Source organism: Empidonax traillii, unplaced genomic scaffold, assembly GCF_003031625.1.
Source record: "Empidonax traillii isolate 1590-97213 ecotype Southwest subspecies unplaced genomic scaffold, ASM303162v1 scaffold294:size1087701, whole genome shotgun sequence".
NCBI classification, from domain to species: Eukaryota; Metazoa; Chordata; class Aves; order Passeriformes; family Tyrannidae; genus Empidonax; species Empidonax traillii.
The window spans coordinates 1,026,789-1,054,382 of record NW_020955487.1 but is presented as its reverse complement, the minus strand read 5'-3'; the positions used below and the strand labels follow the sequence as shown (position 1 = coordinate 1,054,382).

The 27,594-nt window shown below is 38.2% G+C and overlaps 1 protein-coding gene across 1 annotated transcript in view; it reads left to right on the top strand.

Moving 5' to 3' along the window:
• ARHGAP15 (Rho GTPase activating protein 15) overlaps positions 1 to 27,594 on the top strand; it is a 332,236-nt gene that overhangs the window by 21,460 nt on the left and 283,182 nt on the right. Inside the window, exon 3 of the mRNA XM_027890674.1 lies at positions 25,766 to 25,840. Within this exon, the coding sequence (XP_027746475.1) occupies positions 25,766 to 25,840 (75 nt within the window). The remainder of the gene's footprint in view (positions 1 to 25,765; positions 25,841 to 27,594) is intronic.

Here is a 27,594-nt window from a genome sequence, read left to right as displayed (position 1 = left end):
TATTTCAATCTCTGAGAGATCATCAGAGCTTCTTTCATAGTGGAGTTTATTTAGGGAAAGTTTTTGAGGATAGCTCTTTTTTTCTTTCCCCAGTTTACTTTTTTTCCTGGAGGAAAAAACAAATCTTGACAAAATATTTCTAAAAGCAGAAAAACTTCTCCTGTCATAATTGTGAAAAATATTCTCTTATTTGTGATCAAATCCTTGACTGGCCAGGCTTTATTCTCTGCAAATTTTATCATCATACACTAGTCTGTTATAGATGCATCTGTGTTTATCGCTATAAGGAAAAAGCTGTGTTCCCTTTAAATCATATAATAGCACTGGGACAGATATAGAAAAATATATGAGCTTCCCATATATAAAAATGTATGAACTTCCCATGACAAGTGTGGGAATTGTTAATAAATGCAAGCTTACACCTTGCTTGCTCCAAATATTTCAGGGTAGGTATGAAAGCAGTCAATCCATAAAAACACAGTCCAGTTTTACTTCTTGAACATAAATATTGCTATAAAAAAATAAATCTGTTGAGTAACATTAGTCATTCTCCTTTCCAGTGCAGGGAAATGCGAAATGAAGTGTGTCATATGTCCCTTTCCTGTGCTCAGACTGGTTTTGTGCTTTGAAAACCTAGATCTGCTCATGTTGTGCTCACAGACTGTCTCCTTCGGCCCTTGATCCAGTTTTTCATCCATCTCAGTGTGCGTGTCCCTTGCTCCCCACGTGAGGAGCTGCTCCATCTCCAGGGCAAAGGCCCTCAGCCTGCACAGATGTGCCCCTATGGATGTTCTACATACCATCAAGTCCTTTGATTAGACCCCCACAATAGAATATCAATGCATGAGATTATTTTAGACTTCACTTTACTGTCAATAAGTGATTTTTTTTTCTCTATGAAGCAATGCAGGTTGCCTCCCAACCTTTTTACAGGACCAATATTTTGTGTGTAGTCGTATTTTCGGGTCAGAACAATCCTTTTGCTTTTCTGAATAGTATTTTTTTTTCCTTTTTATTTATTTAAATAAGCCCAGTGAGCAGGTACCCCTTATTGTACACTTGCATCATAGCACTTCAACTGAAATAATCTTGGCTACAAAGGAAAAAGTTAATTTGATTGTTTGACTCCCTGTTTATTTCTCCTCCCCACAGTTTCACTGTACCATTTCAGCTGCTTGATAGGCAGCAGCATAATGAGATCATAGAAGAAAGAAATAACCAGCACCTATTTCTTCTTAAAAACGAGGATAAATTCATTTCAGCTCTATTAAGGGAGTGGTGAATGTAACTGGTTTGGCTTCCTTGTTAAGCCAAACCGAAGTTCAGAAGAGATATTATATGAGTCGGAATTGCTGATTTTGACTTTTACTCAGTGTGACAGAAGGGTAGAAAAAAGGTTCAAAAACCTCCAGGTCCCCCCTCCCCTTTTTTTTTTTTTTTTTTTTTTTTTTTTTTTTTTTTTTTTTTTTTTTTTTTTTTTTTTTTTTTTTTTTTTTTTTTTTTTTGCAATCTTACATTATCTCATGCTGTGAAAATCTTTACTCTATTTACCAAGCACAAATTAGTCTTGCCAAAGGTTCTGAAAGTTTGCTACTTCAGCTTAGATCCTAAAACTTCAAAGAGAGCTGCAACTGTACAAATTAGTGTATGTGCTCTGCCATGGCTATTTTAACTTGAACTTAGCTAAATTCGTTTATAATTTAGTGCTGATTGAATGCTGCCATAAACGTACATAGGATACATTTTTTAAAGTTAGTCCTCTGATTACTAATTTGAATGAAAAACTCTAACCTTGTTAGCATCTGGACTTATTTTCATAATAACAACCCCTTCAGAACCTACAAAGTAATGAATAATTGACAACAAATGAAATGTTTTGATAGTTGTCGGCACAAAGCATGTTTAATGTTTTGTGTTGCTTCCTAGCTAATTATGTAGATGACACATTTGTCAGACCTTGACTGCCATTAGAAACGTGTTTCCAGAGGGGAGAAAAACAGGCTATTCATAGAGTAATTAACTAGAATGCTCAATGACCTGTGAGAGATTCAAATGGCTGCCAGTTCAGACATTGTTTTGTTACAGAAGCAGAGGGGTAATTAAAATTCCAAATTACAGTGCTATGATGAAGCATTTGTTTGTTGACAGTATACTCTTACTCTAGTTTGTTAATTCTTTTTTAAATTGCTTCTAATCCATTTTATAGCTTTAGGAGTTCCGTCTTTGAATTTACTGACAACTAATATTATGGTAAATTGTTCTTCGGCGGAGCACTGCAGGCTTGGCAGTTCCATGGGAGCACAAGGTGGGTGGGATAGAATCGCTGCTCTCTCCCCTAAACTGACATACCATGTGCTGTCACCGAGACGCGGCTAACGCGGCACATCTTGTGAAATGATATGTTCATAATTCTGCGTTAGGGAAGATGTCTAGTTAAGGGAGGAAATGGTTCAGATAAAGTAATAATAATCAGACAAATTGAGGAAGGTGTCCTGAAACGTTAGCGGGGAGGCTGTGACGGGGTTTGGGGTGAGGATGAGGATGACCGTGGGTTAGGTAAAGCGCTTTGGGAAGGCGAGGTCTGCTCGGTAACGGAGATTTGGAGGACAATCGTCTGCTTAAAGAAATCAAGCACAAAATATGAGGAATGGGGTGTTTCATAAGAGTGGGCTGTATCTTTGCCAGCGCTCTTTGCAGGCAGTAATGGACCTGACAGGGTAAACCGTCTTTTCTCCTCCAAACAGGGACTCATTGCAAGTCCAAAGTGTTAAAGTTCTCTAAACAATGAATTAAATGCAAGCCCAAGTGAAATATTTATTTACTTTGCCAAAAATGAGACTCTGGTTTTGTTAAGGAGATGTGACAGAAGTAACATGGTGTTTGATGCAGGAGAGCTGACAGCGGCATGGAGTGAGCGCTGATTATCCCGAAGACACTGTCAGCCGGGATTGATTTCCACTTTCTCCGTTTATGTAACGGTTCCTGTAATACAGCTGACCCCAAATCACGTTACCTTGTCATTTCTCTGCATGGATCAAGAAGAGATGAGCTGAAAATAGCTAGGCACTGACCTTGAACTTGCGGGAGAAGTGAGAAGTGACAGTGGGGGATGCTCTGCGGGCGGTCCCCGCGCAAGGGCGCGGGCGGCTGCTCTGCGGCCGCGGCAGCACCAGGGGGCAGAGCAGCACCAGAGATTACAGGTGGAGCAGATGATGCCACAGACCCACAGCCCTGTGATAAACGCCTTTTTTTTTTTTTTTTTTTTTTTTTTTTTTTTTTTTTTTTTTTTTTTTTTTTTTTTTTTTTTTTTTTTTTTTTTTTTTTTTTTTAATTTAAAATTTGGGCAGATGCTCGCTAGAAAAGAGCCGAGTTCCCATCGTCCGGCACTTGAAAGTAGAATTATTTGAAGGGATGCTCAGTATAAAATTCCTTCCTAACTGAATGCGCTGCTGGGAAGTTTTGCATCTCTCCCTGTTGTTCTCCTAGCACCCAGTGAAAAAAATGTAACATTTGCATTAGCATTAATGGAGTTCTCTACAATTTGAGGGGTTGTATGACAGGACCAAGGCATTCCTCGAAGCCTACGAATCCTTTTGAGTTTTATAGAAAGCATGGTGTCAACATATTAAAAATATTTTTAAGCTGCTAGGACAAAGTAAAAAAGGGTTAAAAAAATTAAAGATTTTTTTTTTCTTCTTTTTCTTCACACATGTCACTTCCCTCTGTTGTAATTTATGTCTTGAGGGGGAAAAATAAAGAAAACTTGCCTATGAAAATATTATATAATTTACTATCTAAAAACCATGCTCCACTTCTTTTGTTCCATATTTTCTTTTCATCTCTTCACAGCCTTTTTTTTGTCTGAGATGCTGGCAGGAGCTGTGGAGACATGAGATGCCAGCACTGGTTCTTCTCAAGGATCTGGTGCTTTGGGGCGTCACTGCTTGGGGCAGGACCTTGTGAGAGCTTGGGGCAGGACTAGAAACACTCTACTCACCCTCTAAGATATCTGGCCAGAGTTCCCACCTCTGTTTGGGGACACCAAGGCATGGAGAGAAAAAGGGGTAAAGAAACACTCAGAAAATATTTTCTAAGTTATTGTTATTAATGCTTCAGAAAACACAGGGAATGGCAAGGGGTAAATATGTGTTTCTAATTTTATAATTCTTGATTTTACTGTCATCTATAGGATAGCAGTGGAAATTTATGCTATATCGGTTTTGGGTCACATTTCATAAGATTTGATGACTTGTTTAAGAGCTAAATGCAGGTATACATTGAGGTTGTGATTTCTCAGGCACAACTGGGGATTGGAGCTGTGGAACCAACAAGGAAGAAAAGACATGTCCCATTATCCTTATTACACAAAATTTGCAAAAATTGATGGAATGAGGTAAATTTTATGATCTTCAAATGTTTCTTTCCTTTGCCTTAGCTTGTTCAAAGCCAAAGGACCACCATGGAGTTGAATCAGGTGTTTGTAGCCCAAAACTTACTTGTTCCAAAACTCTGCAGAATGTAGCCTTTGAGCTGTTCTGGTAAGTCAATGGAGCAGACAAAAAAAACCTAGTCATGAGGTTTTACCTAACCAGAACTCCCTAAATAATATTATTTTCTGTAATTTAACATCTGGTTTGAATTTCAATGATCCCCTTGCTTTAGCATTATCATTATCTCATAGTCCATACCATACATCCTTGCTTTTACTAGTAGGAAAAACTTATTTTTACTGGGAAAACTTATTTCCTGCATCTCTTCTGATTGTGTTCCTCAGGCTCCTAATTTTTCTGCACTTTTATTATGTAAACAGTAACACTCAACTATACAGACATGTTAATGACACTGAAGTTACTACTGTGATGCTAAAAAACACAGTGCACTATAAAGTTACACCTTTTTGACTCAGGAATGAGATAGCAACATGTCATGATGTTAGAGAGATATATATATAGATATATATATATATATAAAATACATCACTTGGTTTCCAAGATAGCCTTCAGTTGTATTTATTTATTGCAACCAAGTGGAAAAGGAATTTGTCAGGTTTCCCTGGTCCCAGCTTGGACATTGGCCTGCCAAGGGATTTTTACTTCTTGCTTCTGCTTCTCTACCTGTAAAACAGGACAGTGGATGATGCATATTTCCTTTGCACACATTAAAGATGGTGCCTCAAAGCTGGGTCGACTGTTACGTTTCAATCATGCTCTTCACACAGATAATTCTATTCTCATCATATTAACTCTATTAATTGAAATAGAATTATTCCACAATTATGCTGGTGTAACTGAGAGGAGAACTTGGCCCCAGGTCCTGTACATTCTCCTTATCTTTATTCTCTGTGCTTAACTGTTTCAGTATTTTTGACCAGAAAAAGGTCTTATTTTGGCTTCATCATTAATCAGTTCTGTTCCCTTGACTCTATACCCATGTGCTTTCAGAGGCATTAGGTTTCTCTGAGGGTTAGGGTATAAAACACTGTATATTTCAAAAAAGTATGTCTGAAAGTGCTGTTTAAAGGAGCCTCTTTGGCAATGTGTGTCAGTGCACACCGTGACAAGGAACATAAGCTGTGGAATTATATTCCTTCTACGCTATCTTTATTAAGTGCTGTATTACAGCCGAATTGTGGCATCTAACGCGTTTCCTTTCAAAATGCCGTCAGATTTGAAATATGTAGGTACTGAAACTGAGATTATATCAAGCATCCCATAGCTAGTCTTGGGCACCTGACCTGCACAGTTTCCCACAGGGGAAAAGTAAGCTCCATTTCTTTAAATTTCCAATGAGAAGGGACATGTGTCTCCTTGCATTGAGCTGCATGATATCACATCGTGTGGCACAGAGTGACCCGATGCAACATGACAGGAGAGGTAAAGAACCAGGGTTTTTTTTGTTTGTTTCATTACTGCAGCGAAATAATTACACCACCAATGCGATGAAATGGGGATCAAATTATTTTGTGCATGCCCTAAATACATGTGCTATTGCGCTATGTACAGACACGCTTGCTGAATGTTGTTTAATGCACTGAGAAGGGGTTTTAAAGCAGACAAGAGAGTGTCCTTGTTAGGCAATGTGCCTATTCTTAGACAAATAGTTGACAGCAGCACTCTCCTGCCCTAAATCAGATCAAATTCCATTTGAAGCCAACTTTTTTTTTTTTTTTTTCAGGATCCTATCTGGTTTTATTAACATGGCAATATTTTATTTTCTGTTTGATTTCTCATTTGGTGAGGTTCAAAGACTGAATGGAAATAGGTTTTTATCATCCATGATTTTGTAGTTAAGGGTGTGCATGCACACAGATGGGTTGAAACCTTCCCCTTCAAAGGTCTCAAGACCTGACACCTTGAGAGTAAAAAAGAGCTTCCTTTTAAGTATAAAGCCCATGGGGGGAAAAACCCCACATTTCTTTATATTTCATAGACCAATACAACTAAATTTATATTTGTTTTTTTAGGACAGCACTGAATATGCCTACTTCAGAAGAAGTTATGTCTTTCTTTGTGTGATTATTGACTATCTGAGCTGCCACACATTCTGACAGTTACAGTAAAAAGTTGCATTTAAGAGTACGGCCAAAACCGGAGCAAAGTAAAAAAATTGCCATCCTTTCTAATCTCTGAGTCTTCCCCCAGATTTGGAATCCAATTTGAAAGATTACAAAATACCCGGTCCCATTTTCCTCACTTCCCTCCCCTGCCCCAGAGCTCTGCAAGAAAGATTGTTCTCCTGGATATTCCATCCATGGCCAGAACGGGAAGTGCTGCAGCTGTGATGAGCGAATCTGTTCTCATGACACCTCTAGCCCCGAGGCAGGTAGAAAACCCAGACGAGCATCCAAACTTTTCTGTGTTTATTTGGACCAAACCTGGATTTTGGACCAACTGAGCTTCCCACCAGCGGTTCTGTCATCCTTAAGAGCTCATTCTTCTCGATTGTGGTCCTGAAGTCAGATTCTTGCTTTATAACCTCATTACACAAAAAAACCCTAGTGTTTAAAAATTAAAATGCCAGGTGCCAACTCTTCTCAGTAGTTGGCTACTTTAACTTTGAGCTTTCCATTTTTTATCAGCAAATGATAAACTCAAAATTCACTGTTCCCAGTTTAGATCTTTCTCGAAATTAAAGTGTAAATCTAAAGTGGCCACCTGTAAGCACTAAAACCTGAAGACATTTGGACACAAGTTAAACAAATTGTTTAAAGAACTGCCAATTGGTTGCATCAGGTTTTAAGAATAACTTTGCAGGGAAGATCCAAAATTAGTATTTTATAATTTTCAGGCCTGTTTTTTTTTTTTTTCTTTTGGTGGAGGGGGAGGTGATGATTTATTTATTTTTTTTTTACCAAAAAATTAAAGAGCTGTGAAAAGAAATAACATGGTTTTAGATAAAGTGTTTCAGAAGCACAAGGTTGACACAATCATGCAAATCTCCAAAGCCTGGGAAAGGTTGAGGCAATGGGCCCCAATGTGAAAAGCATGGAGCAAATAGGGAGCAGAGGAATTTGGAGACAGGTGGGCTGGAAGAAATGAGGTGGGAATGGTGAATTTGCTGCAGCTGAGTGGAGCTGGAGGAAGGGTTGTGCTCCTGGTCTGAAGTGCTGGTGCTTTCTTGGCAGCCAAGAAAAAAGCTCCTTGTCTATTTTGGGGTTTAACTGACTTCATGTTCAGGTAGGTGCAGGTTTTTACATACAGTAGTTTGTAGAAAATCTTTAGTTGCACTGCATTTGGCTGAAATACCTAATCCTCCGGTTTTGTGGGTCATATTTTATGTTGGTATAAACAAGAGAGACATCCTAGTGCTCTCTGAGCATACGCACCACTAGTTCCTTAAAAGCCACCATCATTTTCCAAGAATCTCGTTTGGTTTATTTATTTCTTTTTCTTCATGTAAATTCTTTCATGTTTTTATGGCAGATGAGCCTGATTACATGAAAGTTTACCTTTCAAATACTTCCCATTTATCACACAGTTTCCTTACCTAGAAAATCCCAGTGCAGCCACTGCTAATGTTTGATAAGATTTGTACCTGGTAGATTCTAAATTACATTAATGCATAAAGCCAGCGATGCCAGGCTCCCTATTGTTACAGTTATTAAAGCTGTAACTGAAATGATATCTTTCATATTGATCTTCAGCTAGCAGCTCTTATCCAGAAGCTTTGTTTCACATTAAAGACACTAATGATTGTCTCCACAAAATGAGCAGCTTAATAGTTGGAAAAAGTTAAATGGGGAAAAAAAAACTTTGATAACCACCTTTGATAGCTCTTCGTTCCGACATCTCTCATGGCCACAAAGTGCAAGCCAAGCATTAATAGACCTTTTAATAAAATGACTTAAAAGAAATCAATGGGACTTCTCACAAAGCCTAATTTCCAGCAAGTTATGTTATTTAAATGTTTGTACTCCTTCTGAACAGCTCATGTCCTTCCTAGCTGCTAGCTTTTCCTGGAATTTCTCAGGGTATCTTCCTAAGGTTTTCAATTTTTATTTGTAGGGGCCTCATTTTGCTTTACTACCTTCTAGAAATTTTGTAAAAAATGGAGAACATAGAAATGCTGTACCCTTCCAAGGCTGGCAGAATTTCCCATAGACATACAGACAACAGCCCAGTGTCTATTTGTGGAGTGGATGGTGAAGTCTAGCTAGATATAAACTGACTAAGAGCCTTTTGGAGTGGTCTCAGGTACCTTGGTTCCTTCATGGACTATGAGAAATCTTTCTCTTCCTTTGACTTCAGGTGAAAATGGAATCTGTTGCCAGCTGAAATTTTGATGAATGTTATCTGCAGGACGGGAGGTTTTAGCTCAGGCTGGAGTTTGTGGGTAAAGAGAGTAGAACCACAGAATGGTTTGGGTTGGAAGGGACCTTAAAGCTCATCTCATTCCACACCCCTGCCATGGGCAGGGACACCTTCCACTAGCCCAGGTTGCTCCAAGCCCTGTCCAACCTGGCCTTGGACACTTCCAGGGATGGGGCAGCCACATATTATTGTACTTGCTCTTTTCCCTTTTTCTCCTAGAATTTCTGTGTAGCTTTTCTGTAAGTTTTTAGTTCACTTGTTTGTTTTGGCTTAGGGTGAGGAGCAGCTGCTGCATTTTTTCTTGTTTTTAGCTGGATAATTTTTTTCCCCCCATTCTTGGCTGTGGCAGACAGAGTGCAGCCTAGGTGCTTTCCATGAGACCATCTAGCGTGAGCAGAGAAATACATGTGAAATTTTTATGTTCTCTGACCTCAATTATTGTACTTGACATGTGACATGTATCTATTTAAAGACTGATATCCAAGTGAAAGATATAATTTTTTTTGAGGACCAGCAGCAAAGGCATAAATTGTCCTACTTGGGAAAACAAGTTATATTTAGTTTTTTTTACATAAACCAAGATATAGTGTGCTGATAAGGTAGAATATAAGGCATAAATGAATTTGCACTACCATAAACTGGAGTTTAACAGAGATCATACCCTGTTCACGGGGGGATGGCTTTTTCCTGATCAATTCTACTTAATCCACAGTAACAATTAAGTCATATCTTAAAAATTCATATAAGAAATCATGAGGGTGAAAAGAGAGAGGGAAAGGAAAGAGAATAATATTGATGAAAAAAAAAAAAAAACACAAAACAACCCCATTGCAGAGGTCCACTGCTACAAAATATTTCCATCTTTTCTCCACATCACGTGGGGATTCAACCCTTATTTCTTCTGCATTTTTTCCCAGGCTCCACTGGAAGAGCCTGGATTCAGCTAATGCAGGGACATGTTTTGGCCGCTTATTATTTATTACAATTTTAGTTCCAGGTTTCAAAAACAATTAGGGAAACTGCTTAATAGGAAAATGACTCTAATTACTTGTTAATTGAGGTTATCTGCTTCACATTATTCAAAACGTAAATTGTGTTGACACTTGTACCCAGATATGATTACTTAATAAACAGGCTGAAACTGCATCATGAATGCGTGTACCCCCCCCCCCCCCAAAAAAAAAAAAAAAAAGCATTTCAGTTTTCAGCTCTGGTTTGCTCATCTGAAATGTGTTTAAAAATACGTATACAATTTGCATTAAGCTCAGTTATAGCATGTTAGTACAAAAAAATAAATTCTATGTTTCAGACAGTGGAAAGATGAAGGACTGAAATTGAAAAGTGAAAAGGTTTATTAAGCTTGCACATAATATATTTAGGTAGGGTTTAGATACAATAAGAAACAGGGTTACATGAAATATGGTGTTACCTCTTGAATAAATAATTTAGCTGATAAATCAAGTATCTGGATTCAAATAAAATACCAGTGTTAATATTTGTCATATTAGTATTTGTTCTTGTGTTTGATTTTGAGGATCAACAAAAAGAGGAGTGCTATTTTTAAAAAATAAACTCATTCAGGGATGAGAGAGGCAGGTTTCTGACCAGTATTATATTTTCTAGGACAAGATTCTCACACAGTGAGAATTAAACCCAAGTATCCCCTTTTCCCTTCACATTACTCTGCCCTAGGACTTCTACATTTTTACAGAAATATTCAATCCCTATTTTGAAAAAGTCTCAGGCCATGAATTAGATTTCATAGTCACCAAATGGCTAATTATTCCATATAATGGAATTTGCCAGCCATGTTTGTTGTGGGTAGGATCATCCATTTTTAAAGTATTGGGGTTTGGGGTCTTGTGAGTTTTTTGTGGGTTTGGTTTTGTTTTGTTTTTTAATGTGGCTTTCAAACATCATAATTTCCTTGAAATCCCAAAATTTTTGTAACAGGGAAAAAATCAATAAGAAAAGATAAAAGATAACATTTTTTGTTCTAAAGACATAATTGGTAAACCTGTTGACCAGAGAGATTTCACGGGTGTTTCACCTTGAAATTTCCCCATTTTAAATGAGAGAAAGACCTCAGTTCATGCAGAGGAGCCTCAGGGCCCATCTCTGTGTTAGATCTGGGGCTATTTATTGCTGAGGCATTTTTGGAATCGTGAACCTCTGCAAACCATGGCGGTCCAGCAATGAAAGGGGGACAGCAGGAAAATGGTGGAGAGTGGAAATAAATCAATTCTTCAGGTTAAAGGGGCTGATTGCATACTTCACAGGCTTATTTATATTTCTTAATATGCAAGCATGACTCTTCCACCTTGAATTTTTGGACTTGTATTTTCCTCAGTTAAAAACCTCTGCAAGGCATTTTCTACAGAAATACCATTACTGCCTTCTCCTTCGTATTTTGCCAAGAAATGATGGAAAGTTGCAAAGCCCACAAGGATGGAAGTTTCAGAGCTGTGTTTGTGCCCATTAATTTTCTCTTCTATGATATTTTCCCATTTTCACTCTGTTTGACATTGAGCCTGAGCTTTGTTCCTGACTTGTAGCCTATGGCAGTGGAATGGGGAGATGAGACATCACGGAGATGTAGAGCACACATAAAAAGAGAAGATGTGTAAAAACTGAAATGACATGGCAGCTGAAGCAGCTTGTTGCTCAGCTTGGTTGCATGTTTGAGTGGAGAAAGCGAGGTAAATTGTGATATGTAAGAGAATAACACTCGACAGGGTGTATGGTTGTAAGGTATATGGATGCTCAATCATGTGGTGAGGCAGAAGGCTGAAGGACAAGCGCCTTCAGTATTCACACAGTCTGTAGATATCCGTATGACCTACAAAACAGAGGGTGTTAGGCTCGGAAAAATATCACTTACCAAGCATATGCGAGCAATTTTAAGACAACTCCATCTATGCCATTAGAGTCACTCTTAATCTTTCAGTAATTATTAAAATAATAAAGTTTAGGGAGGGGAAAAACCCACTATCACATGGTTCTCTGTGCCTTCGCCCCATAAACAGATGAATTCTCACAGTGGTCTATACACAAACAACCATTTTCACTTCCCACTGGTTGTACTTATTAACCTATTAGAGATACATGTGCCTTTATGCTAATTTTTCTGATCATTTGCAACTGCCACTCTATCTGTGCCTGGATGGGTTTGTGTAATGGATCTGATGATCTTCAAATCTGGAATAGGATTTATTTAGGTCAGACTCCATTTAGAGCATTTTGGATATTTGAGCAGGGAAGCGAATGGCCCTTTGTATATAGACAGTAGAACATTTTAGGGTGTTTATTCAGTGTCCTTTAAATTTTGATACTTTTAGAGCCACATAGAAAATAGTTTGCAAACTAGTTTCTATGGCAATGTGTAATAAATTACTGAAGGAATTATAATTTAGGCAGATTTAACTTCCTTTGTGTTTCACTTTAACACAAACACATTCTTAAACCTGCAAGGTATTTAAAAAATCAGTGTGACACAGTACTCCAACTCTGCCTTCCTGACTGTCTGTGCACCTGTAAAAACGAGACAAAAGATCCCATTTTTGATTTGACCTGGCTACTCTCCTCATGGATAAATGGGTGATTCTGTAAAAGGCAGGGCACTGCAAAATCAGGTTTGTTATTTTAGCACGTGGAAATTGTGGAGTCCAGGTAGTTTTGCTGTACCTCTAAGACACGCTGTGCATTTGACAGTTGATAAATCTATAGTCACTGAATCTGTGCAGTGACAAACCGAGATATATTGACTAATTGACTGGTTTTTGTAATGGCACCCACTACAGGCACGGACAGGTCCTTTACAGAGTGAAAAGCAGTCAAATGCTAAATAATGAACAAAACCTTCCCTATAATAAACTCCAGATATTGTATCACCAAAGGGAATCCTGCAAGCCCTGCGGTGCTGGACCAAACTGATGCCTCACTGTGTCCTGGAGGTTTCTGAATTCCTTAAGTTCTGAACTCTCTATGCAGGAATTATTTCAAGAACCTTGTTTTATGCCTAAAATCTTAAAGCTGTGCTGTTACAGGCTCACTGATAAGATGATGCAGTTGTCAATAGTGATGCAGGGAAATCAGAAACAGTTGAGAAATACTTGTGGCATTTTATGTTTGTGGTTTGTTTTTTGGGATTTGGCATTTATTTAATTTTTTTAATCATGTGATTTGCTTACAAGAAACAGTTGATGAACTTTCCATCCTATTAATGACTAAAAACATGTCAAGTGGCATCTAGTACTGAAGCTAGTTTCAGAAGAAATTAGCAATATTTGGCAAAATTTTAGGAAAACTAAATAAATGTTATACTAGAACCTTACAGAGTTTTCAGAGGTGGTCCATGCCTGTTGATTTCAATCATAAATAAATATTGCCTTGTCATTACAAATGGAAATTAAAAACTTTTGAGAAAGGGCAATCATTATGTCAGTATTCAGAAAGGGAAAATGGCACGGCTTGAAGAACTTTACAGTCCAAATAACCTAAAAATGCATTAGGTCAATTAATGGAAAAAATGTTGCAGGATTCCACTTTTTTTTTTTTAAAAAAAGAAGTTAGCAATATCATTGATGCCAATCCTCATAACTGAATAAACAACAAATTTTAAAAACTGCGACCAAATGGATTATTTTTTGATGTAAGCCTCGTTGGAGAATGCAGCCATATTTGTGAAGTGCAGTGAAAGTTTGTAAGTCACTCAACTTAACAGTACGTGACATTCTGATTAAATATTAGCTATGTGCTGTATCAGTGAAGCACACATTAAATGGATTAAGAACTGATTAATTTACACGTTTTGGAAAGTAGTCCCCGGGGAATCATCATCAACTGGGGGAATTTTTAGAGTTGTTCTCCAGGGACTAGCACTAAGCTTGACACTAATCACTCTTTTTACCCATGATATGGAAGTAAATAGAACAGTTCTAATAACATTTGAAAAAAAAAAAAAAGCAAAGATTGATGGACTGGCAAATAGGTCTGGGTAAAGGCACTTGTGGAGAGTGATCCGGATGCCTTAGTGGCTGGAAATGCATTTTAATTTATCCAAATATATGTACATATGAGAAATGGGCCATGCTGTTCCCAGAACTAGGAATTGTACTCCGAGATTTCACTGCAAAATGCAGCTTTTAGTGGGTGCTTTGGTGTCAAGAAGTTTGAGCTGACCATTGTGAGTGGGAATGAAGAAGGGAGATGGCAAATATTCATGTCTGTCAGTGGCACTGATGAGAAGAAAGCCAGCATAGTGACTCTGAAATAGTGAACATTCTGCAAGGAGGAGGCAAAAAATAAAAGGGAAAAGAATGGTAATTTAGGAAAATTATCTTGCCAATTAAGGACCTACAGACCTCAACATGTTTAAATTACCTGAAAGAAACTAAAAGGCAAATGATTTCCCTCTTATCTACCTTAAGGGACAACAGTGGGCACCAAAGAGTTCTTTAATGTAGCAGGAAAAAGCAATACAAGATGAAATGTCTGGAAGTTGGAAACACCCCAAAATAAAATGAGAGTTACAGCACATTTTGTGAAGACTAGTAGGAAACTACCAAGAGAATTGGTAAATTCATTGGGTTTTCATGCTTTCAAATAAGAAGTGGATCCCTTCCAGGGAGATATCAAAGAGAAATGTCCTAAGCTAAGTCCAGCATAGTTTGGATAAAATATTTATATAAACATTTCCATAAATGGTACCATCTTGATTCCTCATCCATGTCAAGGGCTGGAGACGCAAAGAGATCCAGTGGCAGGTGCTATCTGAAAGCTTTTGTTGAGCTGGGGACGAAAGAGGAAGAAAACCAGCACATGAGTGATAAACCAAAGCCTTTTTCCCTGCATTACATGATGTATGTTTGTTACTTCACTGACAACGTGGTATATATGTGGGTACAGCATGAAATATGCGCTGAAATATAAAGTTCTGTTTTTGTGTGCCACCAAAGCTTCTAATAGCATTTGTCTCATTTGTTTTCTTGAGCTGCTGGCTGGTTGTTTTGGTTGGGGTTTTTTTGTTTGTTTGGTTGTTTTTTTTAAAAAAAGTAATTGTTACATATTTATGTATGTAATTATTATTATGTTTATTTTAGGAGGTAAATGACTTTTTTGGAAGTGTACCTGAAGTGCTATCTTTATAGACTGTTAATATTTCAGATGGCAGTGGATGATTCTTGTTTTGTGTTGTTGAGGGTATTTTTTTTTTATTTTATGTGAGGTAGATGACTTCTCTATCAGAACGGAATTAGGAAGATCAAACCAGGGACGATTTTCAGTGTGTCTAGACACTTCAGAAGTTTCAAACAGGATAATTCCATTTTTTCTTGTCTTTATCTGCTGTGTTAGCACTGTGTGGTTTGCTGCCAGTGTAACACCACAGGAGTAAAACCAGGAGATCCACTGTGGCTGGATCAGGAATATGCATTTCCCTCTCCTCCACGTTCTCTCCTGTGCATTGACCAATTTGTGAGTGAATTATTTAAAAGGTTTCTATGTCTCTGAAGGAAAAATAATTAAATACTACTGAAACAATAGGGAAAACAACATTTTGCAATTGTAGTTCTTATTTTGCCAAGACACAAATAGTTTGCACTTGTTGTTTCTTTTTTCTTCTGTTTTTTTTTTTTGACCTGTATGACAAAGAATCTCATCAAGAACCCTGAAGCCTGATACAAATTTGAAGAACTAATTTTGGTTATTTAAAAACCTCAAACCAAACCTTGACCTTTACACTGTCGTACTTTTACTGTGTCAGCAGGTTTTGGGAAAAATGCTGGGGTATTAATTTTGTGTGAAATGAAGGCAAGTTGTAAGTGGAGAATCCCCAAGCTGGGAAGCAGCATTAGCAATCACTGCTGTCCTACCTGGTTTGCTGCAAGGTTGTGATTAAATATAAAACTGAGAAATCTCCAAGGAAGAGCGAAAAAAAAGTTAACCTTTTAAATATTTTCATTCTTTCCCTAGCTGAGTATCATGATGTCAAATCGAATAGGAAGGAGTTGTCCTGCTAATTGACCTTTGCAAAATTACCCATTTGCTTAAAAAGCTACTTGAAGTAGATCAGTTATTATCTTGATTACTCTATTTCTTTCATGTTAATGTTTATAATGGCACCTGGGAAAATCTGTTTGAAAACTTTGCTCCATTCTTTCTTGTGCTGCATCTGTAATTTGGTCCTCTGAACAATGCTAATAAGCAATACTGATTTTTTTTTTAAGAGATTACGGGTCTTGATGATATGAGAGACTAATATGAGCCAACAGGACTGGGAAAAAAAGTATTCACAAGCTTATTCATGTTATTAGTGCAAAGGGAAGGGAGAGCAGGTGGCAAGTTAGATGGCCATCTAGATATTATCAATCTGACAGGTATCCAAGTGGTTCTGTATTACAGTCTCTAATTTTGGTCTCTGAACAGTTTTTAATAAGATTTAGCTGTGGGGTTGTCAGGCATGACCCGTGCTAGAAGATATTCTTTCCAATCACATAAAAAAATGTTCTTTTTGAAAATTTCTGTGCTGACAGAAACAAAGGGCTTTCCATTCTAAAACCCAGTGTTTTACCTCTGCTTTCCCTGGAATCAAACAGCCTTAAAAGTTAGAGAGGATGTGGTCTTAGTGGGTTTTGTTCACTTCAGGTTAAAGAAGCTGAACTAAGCTTGAGAGCCAGAGCAAACCAGTTCTTATTCCCATTCTTTGATTTTTGTCACTGCATGTTCATAGCGACTTTTTTTTGGCTTGTGTCCTTTATAAATCCCATTTCACTCTGGAGCCAGGGCGTTCTCGGCACTGCTCCTGTGAAACTTGGGCACAAGGATTTGACAATATGTCCAGACCAAAACAGATCAGGCCGTCACACACGACTGATTCGGCCGAGCACGCTCAAAGACAAGACTGATGTCTCCACACAGCAGACAATTCTCTAGGGCAGGGACAGAGCGCTCAAATCCAGTCACCCCAGAGTAAACACTAAGTTAGACACAGCTTAAATGTGCCTTGGAGCACGGGCTTTCGCTGCTGACTCAATGAGAGCCCCGAGTCACGCTGCAGACCCAGCCTTGCCACAGCTTTTACGTCTCCTTTCATCCTGCTGGCGTGTATCTGTAACCGTTTGAGCAGTGTTGGGGTGCACTCAGAGAGGGGAAGGGGAAGAAAAAAGAGAAAAAACACTTGTTGGGATAATTTTGTCAGTATATTCCATGGGTGTTTGCAACTCGGTTGCTTAATTTTCTGTGAGTGTTTAGAAGAGTGATAGTTTGTTCGCCAGAATGTTGGTAGGAAGGAGGATTCCTGGAAGACTCCATTGGAAATGCTCTCTGATGCAGAGCTGTCTTTGATTTCCTCCTCCCTCCTCCTTTTAAAAGTTTAGTTTATCTAATCAAAGAGCAGAAACTCCATGACCTTTCTAATGACTCCCATACAGTGAATGAAGAACAGCTAAAGAATGGATGGTCTGTAAAAATACTAGGGGATTTATACACACAAAGTTGTTCAAATTATTTCAGTTGAAGTTTAAGTAAAATATATTCATTTGGAATGCTAACAAAATACTAAATTTTTAAGTAGCTTATTGAAAGTAATAAAATTAAATTAGTGTTGATTTGTTGTTAATCAAACGATATTTGGGAAGAAAATTACATTTTAATTTTAAAATTGATGCTTCATCCTAAAAACTGCATTAAGTTTTATTTTTGGACTCAAAAATAAAAAAAAAAAATAAAAAAATAGAGAAATGTGTCTTCTCTACTAACTCTTTTGAAAGGAATCCCTTGTTACTAAACTGGGCTTTCCTAATTATTATTTCAAAGGGCAATGACATAAATAAAAATGGATCTTTGTGAAAATTACTTTTTTACTATCTACCTTTACTGGTGCCATAATTTGCCATGGAATATTTTCTGTTCTGTGGTGCGTATGGACTGTGCATTGAAGGTAAACAACTTTAGGCAGGTCTGGGTTTAGTTCCCACTGGTTTTGGCATGTTTTGATTTTTATACACTGTGGCCAATGAGCGAGGTGTGATGCCCAAGGTAGTTTTAAAGGGAAGCTGGGTATGGGAAGTGCCCTAACCTGGGAAGCAGTGAAAACCAGGCAGATCTCTGGTCCATGTGGCCGTGGTTCTGCTCTGATGCTCGACCCACTTTGTTTCAAGTTAGTCTGGATATCCCTCCACTGCCATTGACAATGCAGAATATATTCTTACATGGGAATCCTTGCAATGTTTTTACTTCATTCCATTTTGTGTTTCCCCCCCAGTGCACTCTCCTACCCCCTCCCTTTGCATTTCTGGCACATATATGTCCACAGGTGTTATTAAGTGTAGGGTAGCATGTGGTGTCCATGCTTCAGTGCTATCGCAGAGGAAGGACTTCCTACAGGAAAAAAATGATCCCTTTCAGTATTTTGCAGGCTGCCCATCTAAGCCCATCATTGCCTGGCATCTACACACTAAGGGCAAGGATCCAGCGAACTTGTGAGTGGGCACCATGCCATCTGAACAGATGGGCATGGAAGTAGGCAGCCAGTAGACCATGTATGTGCATCAACTGTGGGTGTTGAGGGCAAGATTCCCAGTGGAGAATGTCCAAACAGCTGTCTGGCCTGAGCCAACATGCCTACGACCAAGTAAAAGTGCCATCCCTAAATCCTGCTGAGTTGGATTAACCTTCAAAAATAAAAATTGCTTCTGCAGTAGCATAAGGTGAGTTTCTGGCTTGTTCAAATCCGAAGGAAAGAATTAGGTAGGCAGGATGAAGAGACGTGCTAACGTAGGGTCCGCTGGAGAGAACTAAGCATTTGTGGAGGAATATTAATAATATTTTATTCGAGGGTATTTCTGTGGCACACAGTAACGGATGACTTGCAGGAGTGTGACATCAATGTTAATTACGCTCTTTCTGTAAGACAGTCCTTTCAGGAGAGAGCTTTTGAGTGCATTTTGATTGTCGTGTATGTGTTGGATGTGATTCTCTAAAGGAAATTCTTTCAGAGGTTTTTGCACATTTACTTACTAAGTTTTAATGATTTTTTTTTCCCTTCCCCCTTACCCTGAGACTACAGTTCTGGGGTGCAAATTCAGGTCAGAGTTGCTGACATATTTTACTGTTGCAGCTGAGTTCTCACATTTATTGTCTTTATTTTCTTAAGATCCAAAGGGGACATGAAAAGATAATCTATCATTACTCTGTGTCTGTATCAACTTTGATTTTTACCTTTTATAGACATAACATCAAACAGCACAGTTTTGCAGACCTAGATGTGGAAGGCAAAGAACAGTGAAACACTGATGGCTGTTGCATTTTTATTCCTGCTGGTTTTACTCCATATTTCCTCTATCATTGCTTCACTACTCATCTGTAGTTTTACCAAAGCACCTGCAGTAGTTCAGACAAATATATTCTAATATCACAGTGAACCAAAAGTAATAACTGCATGATGAATAGGAAAATCAGACTAGGGAACTTATCGATATACTTTATTTTATAATATACATTTTTGGGTATGGCTGGGTGAATGTTGTCACATTCATATGTTTTTTACACACTAGAGGCTGTAACAGAAAAGGCTCGTAAAAATATATAACAAGTCCCACTTTTAGTGTTCTTTCCTTGAATTGATGAGGGTTGTATTTAATGCAATTAAGGCACATTGAAGCTTAGAGACCAGTTTCCAGTTTGATTTCCAGTTGGAAATCCTGAGGATTAGAGGCAGAGCAGCTGTTGGGCCCTTTGTGATAGTTTGATCCCCAGGTCTGTGAATCTGAGCGACCCACAGTCAAATTTAGAGCAGCCTTAGGATTTCTTGAACACATATGGGGGGTAAGAACCTTTTGTAGCTGCCTCCTCTTCTACATAGGGTTTTGGCACATCTCCTGCTCCTGAAAATGCTAAAAATGAAGCCAAACTACATCAGCTGGGACTCCCTCAAAGCAAGGATCAATTGGACAAATTTCAAAGTCCATTTGAGTAGCTAGAGAGGAACAAAAGGGCTCCCACTCTAGGGAAAAATCTGCTCCTGGGAAACAGCAAGCCATTAATGGAGAAAAGTGCCCAGTGAAGGCTTATCCTTGGACTTAAAATATTAGCCCAAACTGGATACTCCAAATTTGGAACACCCCTTCAATAATTTGGGGAAAAGAAGACTACATAATTTCAGGCAGACTATCAAACTCATGATTAATGATCCTCTGATCACAGAGAATCAGTTCATCTTAGCACTGACTGAAAATTAAACTAGGATCTGAGTAACTATTTTCCTCTTCTTTCATGAATGGAGATAAATGGAGAAACTCTCCCAGCAGAAGTGCTGCTAAGCTCGTTTCCAGCAGGTCCTGAAGGCAGGGAGCCCGCCCACGTGGTTACACTGCCTGGATAAAAAATACCCACCTTAACAGACTCGGATACAAAGGAGGACCCTCGCACTGTGGGAAAGGTCTATAGGATTCTGATTTATAAGGGAGCAAGAGGTCAAGGGAAGCAAAACCATTATCATTATTTTCAGAGGCGCTGGAGATGTGAGCTGAGCGTAGAGGGCAGTGTGCTCAAAGGGAGGCATGCAGGGCGAAGGCAACACAATCCTGCTTGCTGCTTTTTTCCTTCCCCCCACTGATTTCAGGCTGCAGATTCTGCTGAGAGCATGTCATATGTAACAAACTCAGGCCTGTAAGGACTGTGAAGTGGTTTTCTTATTAAATGATGCATAGAGAGATTATCTGGTCTGTAGCCAGAGCACAAAAGCTCCATCCATGCAAGTTCCTATTCCTGAGCAAAGCGTTTGGTCACCTGCGCAGTAATGAGTTTTCAGGAGCCTGGGGATGGGGATGGAGGGTGAGGAGCAAATGTGGGCTGGTGGGGGCAGGACTGGAACTGCACTTTGTGCCTCTCTCTCCCTGCAAGCCTTAGAAAAAGAAAAAGACAAGAGACCTAATGTCATGTTATACAGCCTTGCAGTCTCATTACCTTTTCTTCAGAAGAAATCTCTTTGAGACAAGCAAGGAAGGGGAATAAAGCCCCCACAAAAACACCTTCCACTAGCCCAGGTTGCTCCAAGCCCTGACCAACCTGGCCTTGGACACTTCCAGGGATGGGGCAGCCACAGCTTCTCTGGGCAACCTGTGCCAAGGCCTCCCCTCCCTCACAGCCAAGAATTTCTTCTTAATCTCTAATCTTCTAAACCTACTCTCTGTCAGTTTGAAGCCATTCCCACTTTTTCCTGTCACAAAATGCCCTTGTAAATGACAAAGGCGCATCTCCAAGTGAGGAGGCCTGTGGGATTTTTTCAGTGCCTTTCACAGCTGAAGAGAAATCATATCATAGCAGAGCTGTTTCCAAATAATGTCGGTAGATAAAGATGGACTTGCCATGCTGCCCAAGACTGGATCTTTAAAACAAATCACTTTGAGCAGAGCAGTGAGTGAAATGTTACATGATTTTCCTTTCCCTTGCCTAGGTGTCTTTCAAGGAATGTGGCCATTAAGAAATGCTGCAATACATTTTTGTTAAGTCCCTTTATCTAAGCAATTATGAGCTGTCACTGCAGCACAGGAGTGACTGGGAACAAAACGATCACAGACATCACTAAATCAGGTGTCACCCCTCCTTCTCTGGACAGGGAATGGTTTTCACAAAAGTTTATGTGACTGGTTTGTACTTTTATTGTGAACTTTCAAGCTGCCACCAGCGAGTTCGATCCTGTAAAGGATGGAGTGTTCTGGCCTGGATCCAGAAAAACACTTAAGCCCATTGCAGAGTGCTTTGCTGGATTGGGTCCAGAGCAGAGCATCAGGCAGTAGTAGGGGTTGAACAGTAGGGGCCTTCTCTCTTTTTTGGGCGTTTTTAAAGGAATCTCCACATACATGATTGCAGTGTCAGCAGGATGAAACAAAACAATAGTTAGACCCCTAAAAAGAAAGGTCAAAACATGAACAGTGTGACAGGTTTTGGGGAGAAATCTATGAAAACCTCCATGAGAACCTTCTCCTTGGCAGAGAAATACAGTGAGTGATGGAGGAAACAGCAGGTAGATGTCATCCTAGGGTTTCCATGCAAAGCCAGAGCTCTGCTGGTCCAGGTGCTGCTTCTTTGATCAAACCATGGTCCCAGGCTACTTTGAGGTGACATTTGTGGATAAATAATCTGTGGTGAATATCTTATTTGGCAATGTTGGAAGCCACCTAGAAAGGTCATAAAGTAATCCTAATTATTTAGAGATGCAAGTGAATTCAGAGCGACATTTCAGGAAATAGTTGTCTGTCTTTTTTACACATTTTGAGAAATGCTGGTTGGTTTTGCAAGGTTTGGTTAGAATCAAAAAGAAGTCTGCTGCTTCTTGTTGGCTGGATGAATTAGGGTAGAAATGGGAAATAAAAACCAAATGGGTCCTCCAAGTTTCTTTTTAAATCAATGCCACACTATTTGAAGAGAGTAGCAGTGAGTTAGTCATGATGAAAACCCAGAAAAAGAGGGAGAATTTAAAGAACAAATGGCAACACAGGAAAAAAAAAAAAAAGAAATTAAACATCAGGTTATTGTGTTTTACCTCCCTGTTAAAACAGCAGTTGTCAGATGGTTGTCCCTTCAGTCCAGGATACCAGGCATATGTAATGGAGGCTTTGCCTTTGTAGAAAGGATGATGATGGATTAGCGCTTAGATGCTGAAAGAACTCTGGTAGGAGATGGATACCCTTTAGCTAAGGGAAGGGGGGGCTGCTGAGGCTGAATTTAACAAAACCAGACTTGCCCACAGACTTGCAAGCGCTCGCAGAGTGGATTTTTAGTGCTGCAGGTGACATTGTTGCTGACTGAAGAATGTTCATCAAATCAGAAAACTGCTGATAAGCTGCCTTTCCCAAAAAGGGATCTCACGAACTTCTCTTGTAAATCTCTGCCTTTCATCATACCCTGGGAGGTGAGGTAGAGGACTTGTGACAGATATTATTTAGGTTTCTCTTCATTTTGTTAGGGTAATCGAAGGGAGCTATAGAGGAAAAAATATCTCAAACCCTCTCTTTTATGGTTTATCAATTAAAAGCTGAATGAAAATAATTGAGCCTACACTTCCCTTTGAGTATTTTGGTAGTCCACTGATAATTGTGAGTATATAGAAACATGAGTATGTTGACTACTATCACCCAGGTTCTGCTAAGAATATTTTAACTTTGAACTGAATGTCTTAAAAGAAGTGATGTAACGATTTCATTCAATGGTATTTGCAAAATAGTTTTCAGACCAAATTTGTGTAAAGCCTGCTGGAATTTTATAAAATTAATCTAAAAGACTATATTTCTTCTGTTGCAACTCTTGTGTTTTTTTCAAGTTGCTTTGATGCACTTTGTTTAAAGTTCTATTTCTAAACCAAAAGACTGGTAGAAATGAGTAAGAACTTTATTGAAGTTTCCATTAATTCCATTTGGAAGCCAAATATTTGGGGTGTTTTTTTTCCAGAAGAGCATGGCTTACATAATTGTGGATTTTGGCTGTCTTTTTGTAACTAGGTTCAGACTTTCGAGCTTCAGGTCTTTCTTGTGTGGCATTTCTCATTGCTGGGCTATAAAACAGTGCAGTTTCTTTTATTTTTGCCCTGTAAGAGAAACATATTTTTAGCTAAAGTATCACATTAAATAATCAGGTAGGAGGTCTATTCTTTCTCCTTGCACTCATGCTGTTTTCCTTAACATTTCTGCTTTGCATAAAGTGAAGAGGCTCTTAAAGCACACCCACACCTGGAATTTAGTTTTATTTGTTTTTAACTTTTCCTATTTCCTGGAATTACACTACCACTAATAATTACACCACCACTAATAATTTGCGAAGCCTACAGAAACAGGACTTTTTACTCCCTCCTTTCTTCACTCCACTGTGGATGGATTTAGTGCTCCTGAGACATTCTTTTTAGCAAGTATCAAACGCGAGCATTTCTTTTGCTAATTCTCTGATCACTGAACCAAAGAGCAGCCCCCAAAGCTCTGATCGGTGCCGTTCCCTTCTCAAAGTTGCGCAGAGGGGACCCCAACAGACACGTTGTGGCTCCTGGAGAGAGAGCAGCTGGATGTTGAAAGAGATACTGTGGAGTGGTGGTGTGCCTTGTTATTTAATTTGGATGAGTGAAGAACATGTTTGAGGAAGCGTTGCTGGGCGATGCCCTCTGTTGTACATTAAGGAATAATTAGAATGTGGGGGATCTGGGTAGGAAAGAGTTTCTGTGATCCAGGCCTGAATACTTTAGTTATGTGTCTCAAGTACTATAGAACCTTCAGAGTTGTTGAACAGTAAAAGATAAAGATAAATTGAATTAATTTATTTTGAATTTATATACGTCTCTGCCTGCATTAATATTAAGTTCCATCCAAAATCTAAATAGAAAGACTGTAATCTTAAAAGTTCTCTCAATAGCATCAGCAAATCATTCTTGTTTACCCTACATGCTAATAAAACAGGAACATGACACTCCTGAAAACAAGATTGCAAAATACAGAAAATGTGGTCTGACATTTTTTTTCTCCCCAAAGGAGGGACTGCCACTAACTAAAGTATTTCTTATGAAAGCTCGATTGCTTAAGATGCAGAATATTAAGAGAGAAAAACACTTTAGGACACAGCCATGTCACCAGCTGTTACTCACCCTTAATGAAATTGTTAAGTGATATTCTTCATAAATAGGTCAGAGAAACTTTTGAATTGTGAAGAATGTTTTATCTCTTTCTTTGAAATGTTTGTATTAAATTTAGAACTGGTAATTCATTAAGCTCATTAGCTCTGACTAGGGGAGTAGAGCAATATCTAGGATATAGATTTCAAGGCTTAAAAACCTTAGTGCTTACAAATAAACATGAAAGCAATGTGTGGAGAAAAAATATGGGATCATAATATGTTTAACTGTTTTTTGAGCGTGGCCCTCTGGATTAATTAAGAACATTTTCTATACTCAGACACTTGAATATAAACAGAATACATTATGACTTTTGGTTAACTCTCTTTTAATAGGGAAAAAGAGAATGCATTATGATGAGTACAGTGGAAGCTAGTTGAGACTATATTTTGTTGTTTGCTTTTTGGCTTCAGCTCAAAGAGGAGCTAATCACTGAATTTTACAGAATCACAACTCTGAATTATATTATTAGTGATTGACACTGAATTTAAATAGTAAAAGTTTTATAGATATATATGTGTGTATATATACACACACATGCTTTTGGGTCACTTGTTCTTTGTTGCAGATTTTTAAGAATTAAAATACTGTTGAGCTCTGCCAAATGCTTGATTTGTGATGAAACTTTTATTTTAGTCTTAATAGTTTCTAGTATAATACATTAATTTTTCCAGAGTCAAGTCACAGTTGGTTCCACTGGCTTCCTCAAGGAAAAGGGGGAACTGGAGGAAATCAAGGACTCAGTTTTTGGGAACAATTGTAGAGTTAGAGTCCAGTATTGCTGTAACCTTCCAGTCATGGAGATTTTAGAAACAGCCTTTAAAGCAGTTTAAATGTGCTGGATTGTTATGTGCTTGTGCCCAATTATTTTCTGTTTTTTGAATTGACTTGCTTTGTGGCCTTGAGGTTATAATTAGCAGCTTTCCCGTTTCTCTAAATTGTGTTTGAGAGCACCTAACCACTTAAACTATTTTTGAGATTCCTGATGGGGAAAAAAAAAAAATCATAATTTAGAATTACTATTATCAGTTGATTAATTCTTAGGTAAATTTACCGATGTGACACCAGAAAGAAACACATTTATAGCAAAGATGTTTAGAGTCTATCAGCTGTATATTTCAAATATTCAGGGCTCAGAAAACACCAGTTTTCACAGAAATGTGGTAATGAAAGAAACTCCAAACCTCCACCCAAAGCACACTGTGAGTGCCCTATAATTAAATTTGTTGGTCCATCTTTATCTGCCCGTTTTTGAATCCTCTCTGAGTGTAATTATTTCTTCTTTTTTTTTTTTTTTTTTTAGATAAATCGTCATAGAAGAAATCTTTCCCAGCATAACTTAACGTTTGCAGACATCATTAGTACACAGGACCCCACAGTAAGCAATTGCTTTATAGAACTGATAAATCACTCTTGTTGTCTTAAAGTTTTATAATGTAAATGTTGCACGTGCTTAAAATAAGCCTAAATACATGAGGATTTGGGTGCCTCAAGATGTTAAGGGATTTGAGGGACTTTGATTAATTAATAAAAAGAAGAATTGTGGAAGGTACCAGGCCATTTCTTTAGCTTGACTTTGCTGTCAATTCTGTTGTACTACACTGATATTTCATCAGTATCAATGCTTGGTATAAAGGAATGAGACCAAGTCTTTGTTCTGTCTTTGCCCTTATTGAGGAGTTTTAAATATTAGTGTTAATTTTTATAAGTAAAAAGTGGTCACGAAATTTTTTAAAAAAAATATCTCGACGCTAAGAGAATCTAGAGGGAATAGGAAACCAAGGTTTTCTACTAAAATAAAATTCATATGCAAATACAGATTCATTAAAGAGATTTTGTTATTGGTGGAACTTTTACCTACACAAACTTTTCAGGATAAAGTATGTTCAGAAACTTTGAATCCTAATTAAGAAACCTATAGAACCTACAGGTGATAGAGAGAGAATTATGTTTCCTTGTAGTTTCTAACCCTATTAGCCCATCACAGTAGCAATCTTTTTTTTTCATTATTTAGAAACTCAAATGTTTACACATACATACTCTTGTCTTTACTATTCTTCTAAAAAGCAAATAAAAAACCCCAGTCAACACAAACCCCCACACAATAATTCCGGTTTCCTACTTCTATACTAATTCTTCAGGGCATTTTGGGTCATTTTCTCAACCTTCCACATGTTGGAAAGGTGCACGAGGGGCAGCAGCTTAACAACAAATGATGATATTTATTGAGACAGAAACAACAGAGCATACCATTAGGATATATTTGGAATTCTTTTTAATCTAATATCATCTATTGTACAAGGGGAATGGAGCACCCCAAATATTGGGTCATCCTAGAAATATTTTTGTTAGTCTTTGTGGTAGTTGTTTCATAATTCCACACATGCCCTTTATATTAATTACAGAGAAGACTGTGCAGGCTATCAATTAGAGGAAGCCATGCTAATTTTACTCAAAGACAACACCTGTACTAATTAAAGCAATATTTATGAAAGGCATTTTACTTAACACTGAGAAGTCTCATATTAACTGCAGCTCTTGTGGTTTTGTGCTGTTCCATTTTCGAGCTGTTTAATTTATAACCAATGGCAGATTTGAGCTATGTAATTTAAGTCAGGGTATTTTATATGCCCAATATTTGTTAGTGGATTTGATATCCCAGCTGAAGAAAATTGTAAGGAAATTGTGACTAAGCAACAGTGTTTTCATCTGATTCAGATCTGATGTTGAAAAAACATATTTTCCTTTAGCTCTGGATTGGTTAAAATAGCAGTTTGGGAAGGGTGGTTGATAAACTTTGAAAGCATGAGATTTTGGGTCTGCTTCAGAGAAACAATCAGCAGCTTGAATGGTCAGCCAATGCTCCTCCCAATTTCTGTTTCCAGATGAATAGAAATATTGAAAAGAATAACTTTTCTCCTATGTTATTTGGCATCTCTGGCCCTGGCCAAGCACCAGACGTTTTATGATACATAAAGGAAGGGTTAGCAGGGGAAGAAATATATAGAAAGATGTAAAGAAAATGAAAAAGAAGCAGGTGGAGATGGGGATTAGACCTTATTTTAGCTCTGATAATTCATCCATCCATCACTAGATAAATAGTGACATGACTCTGCACAACAATCCCTGCAT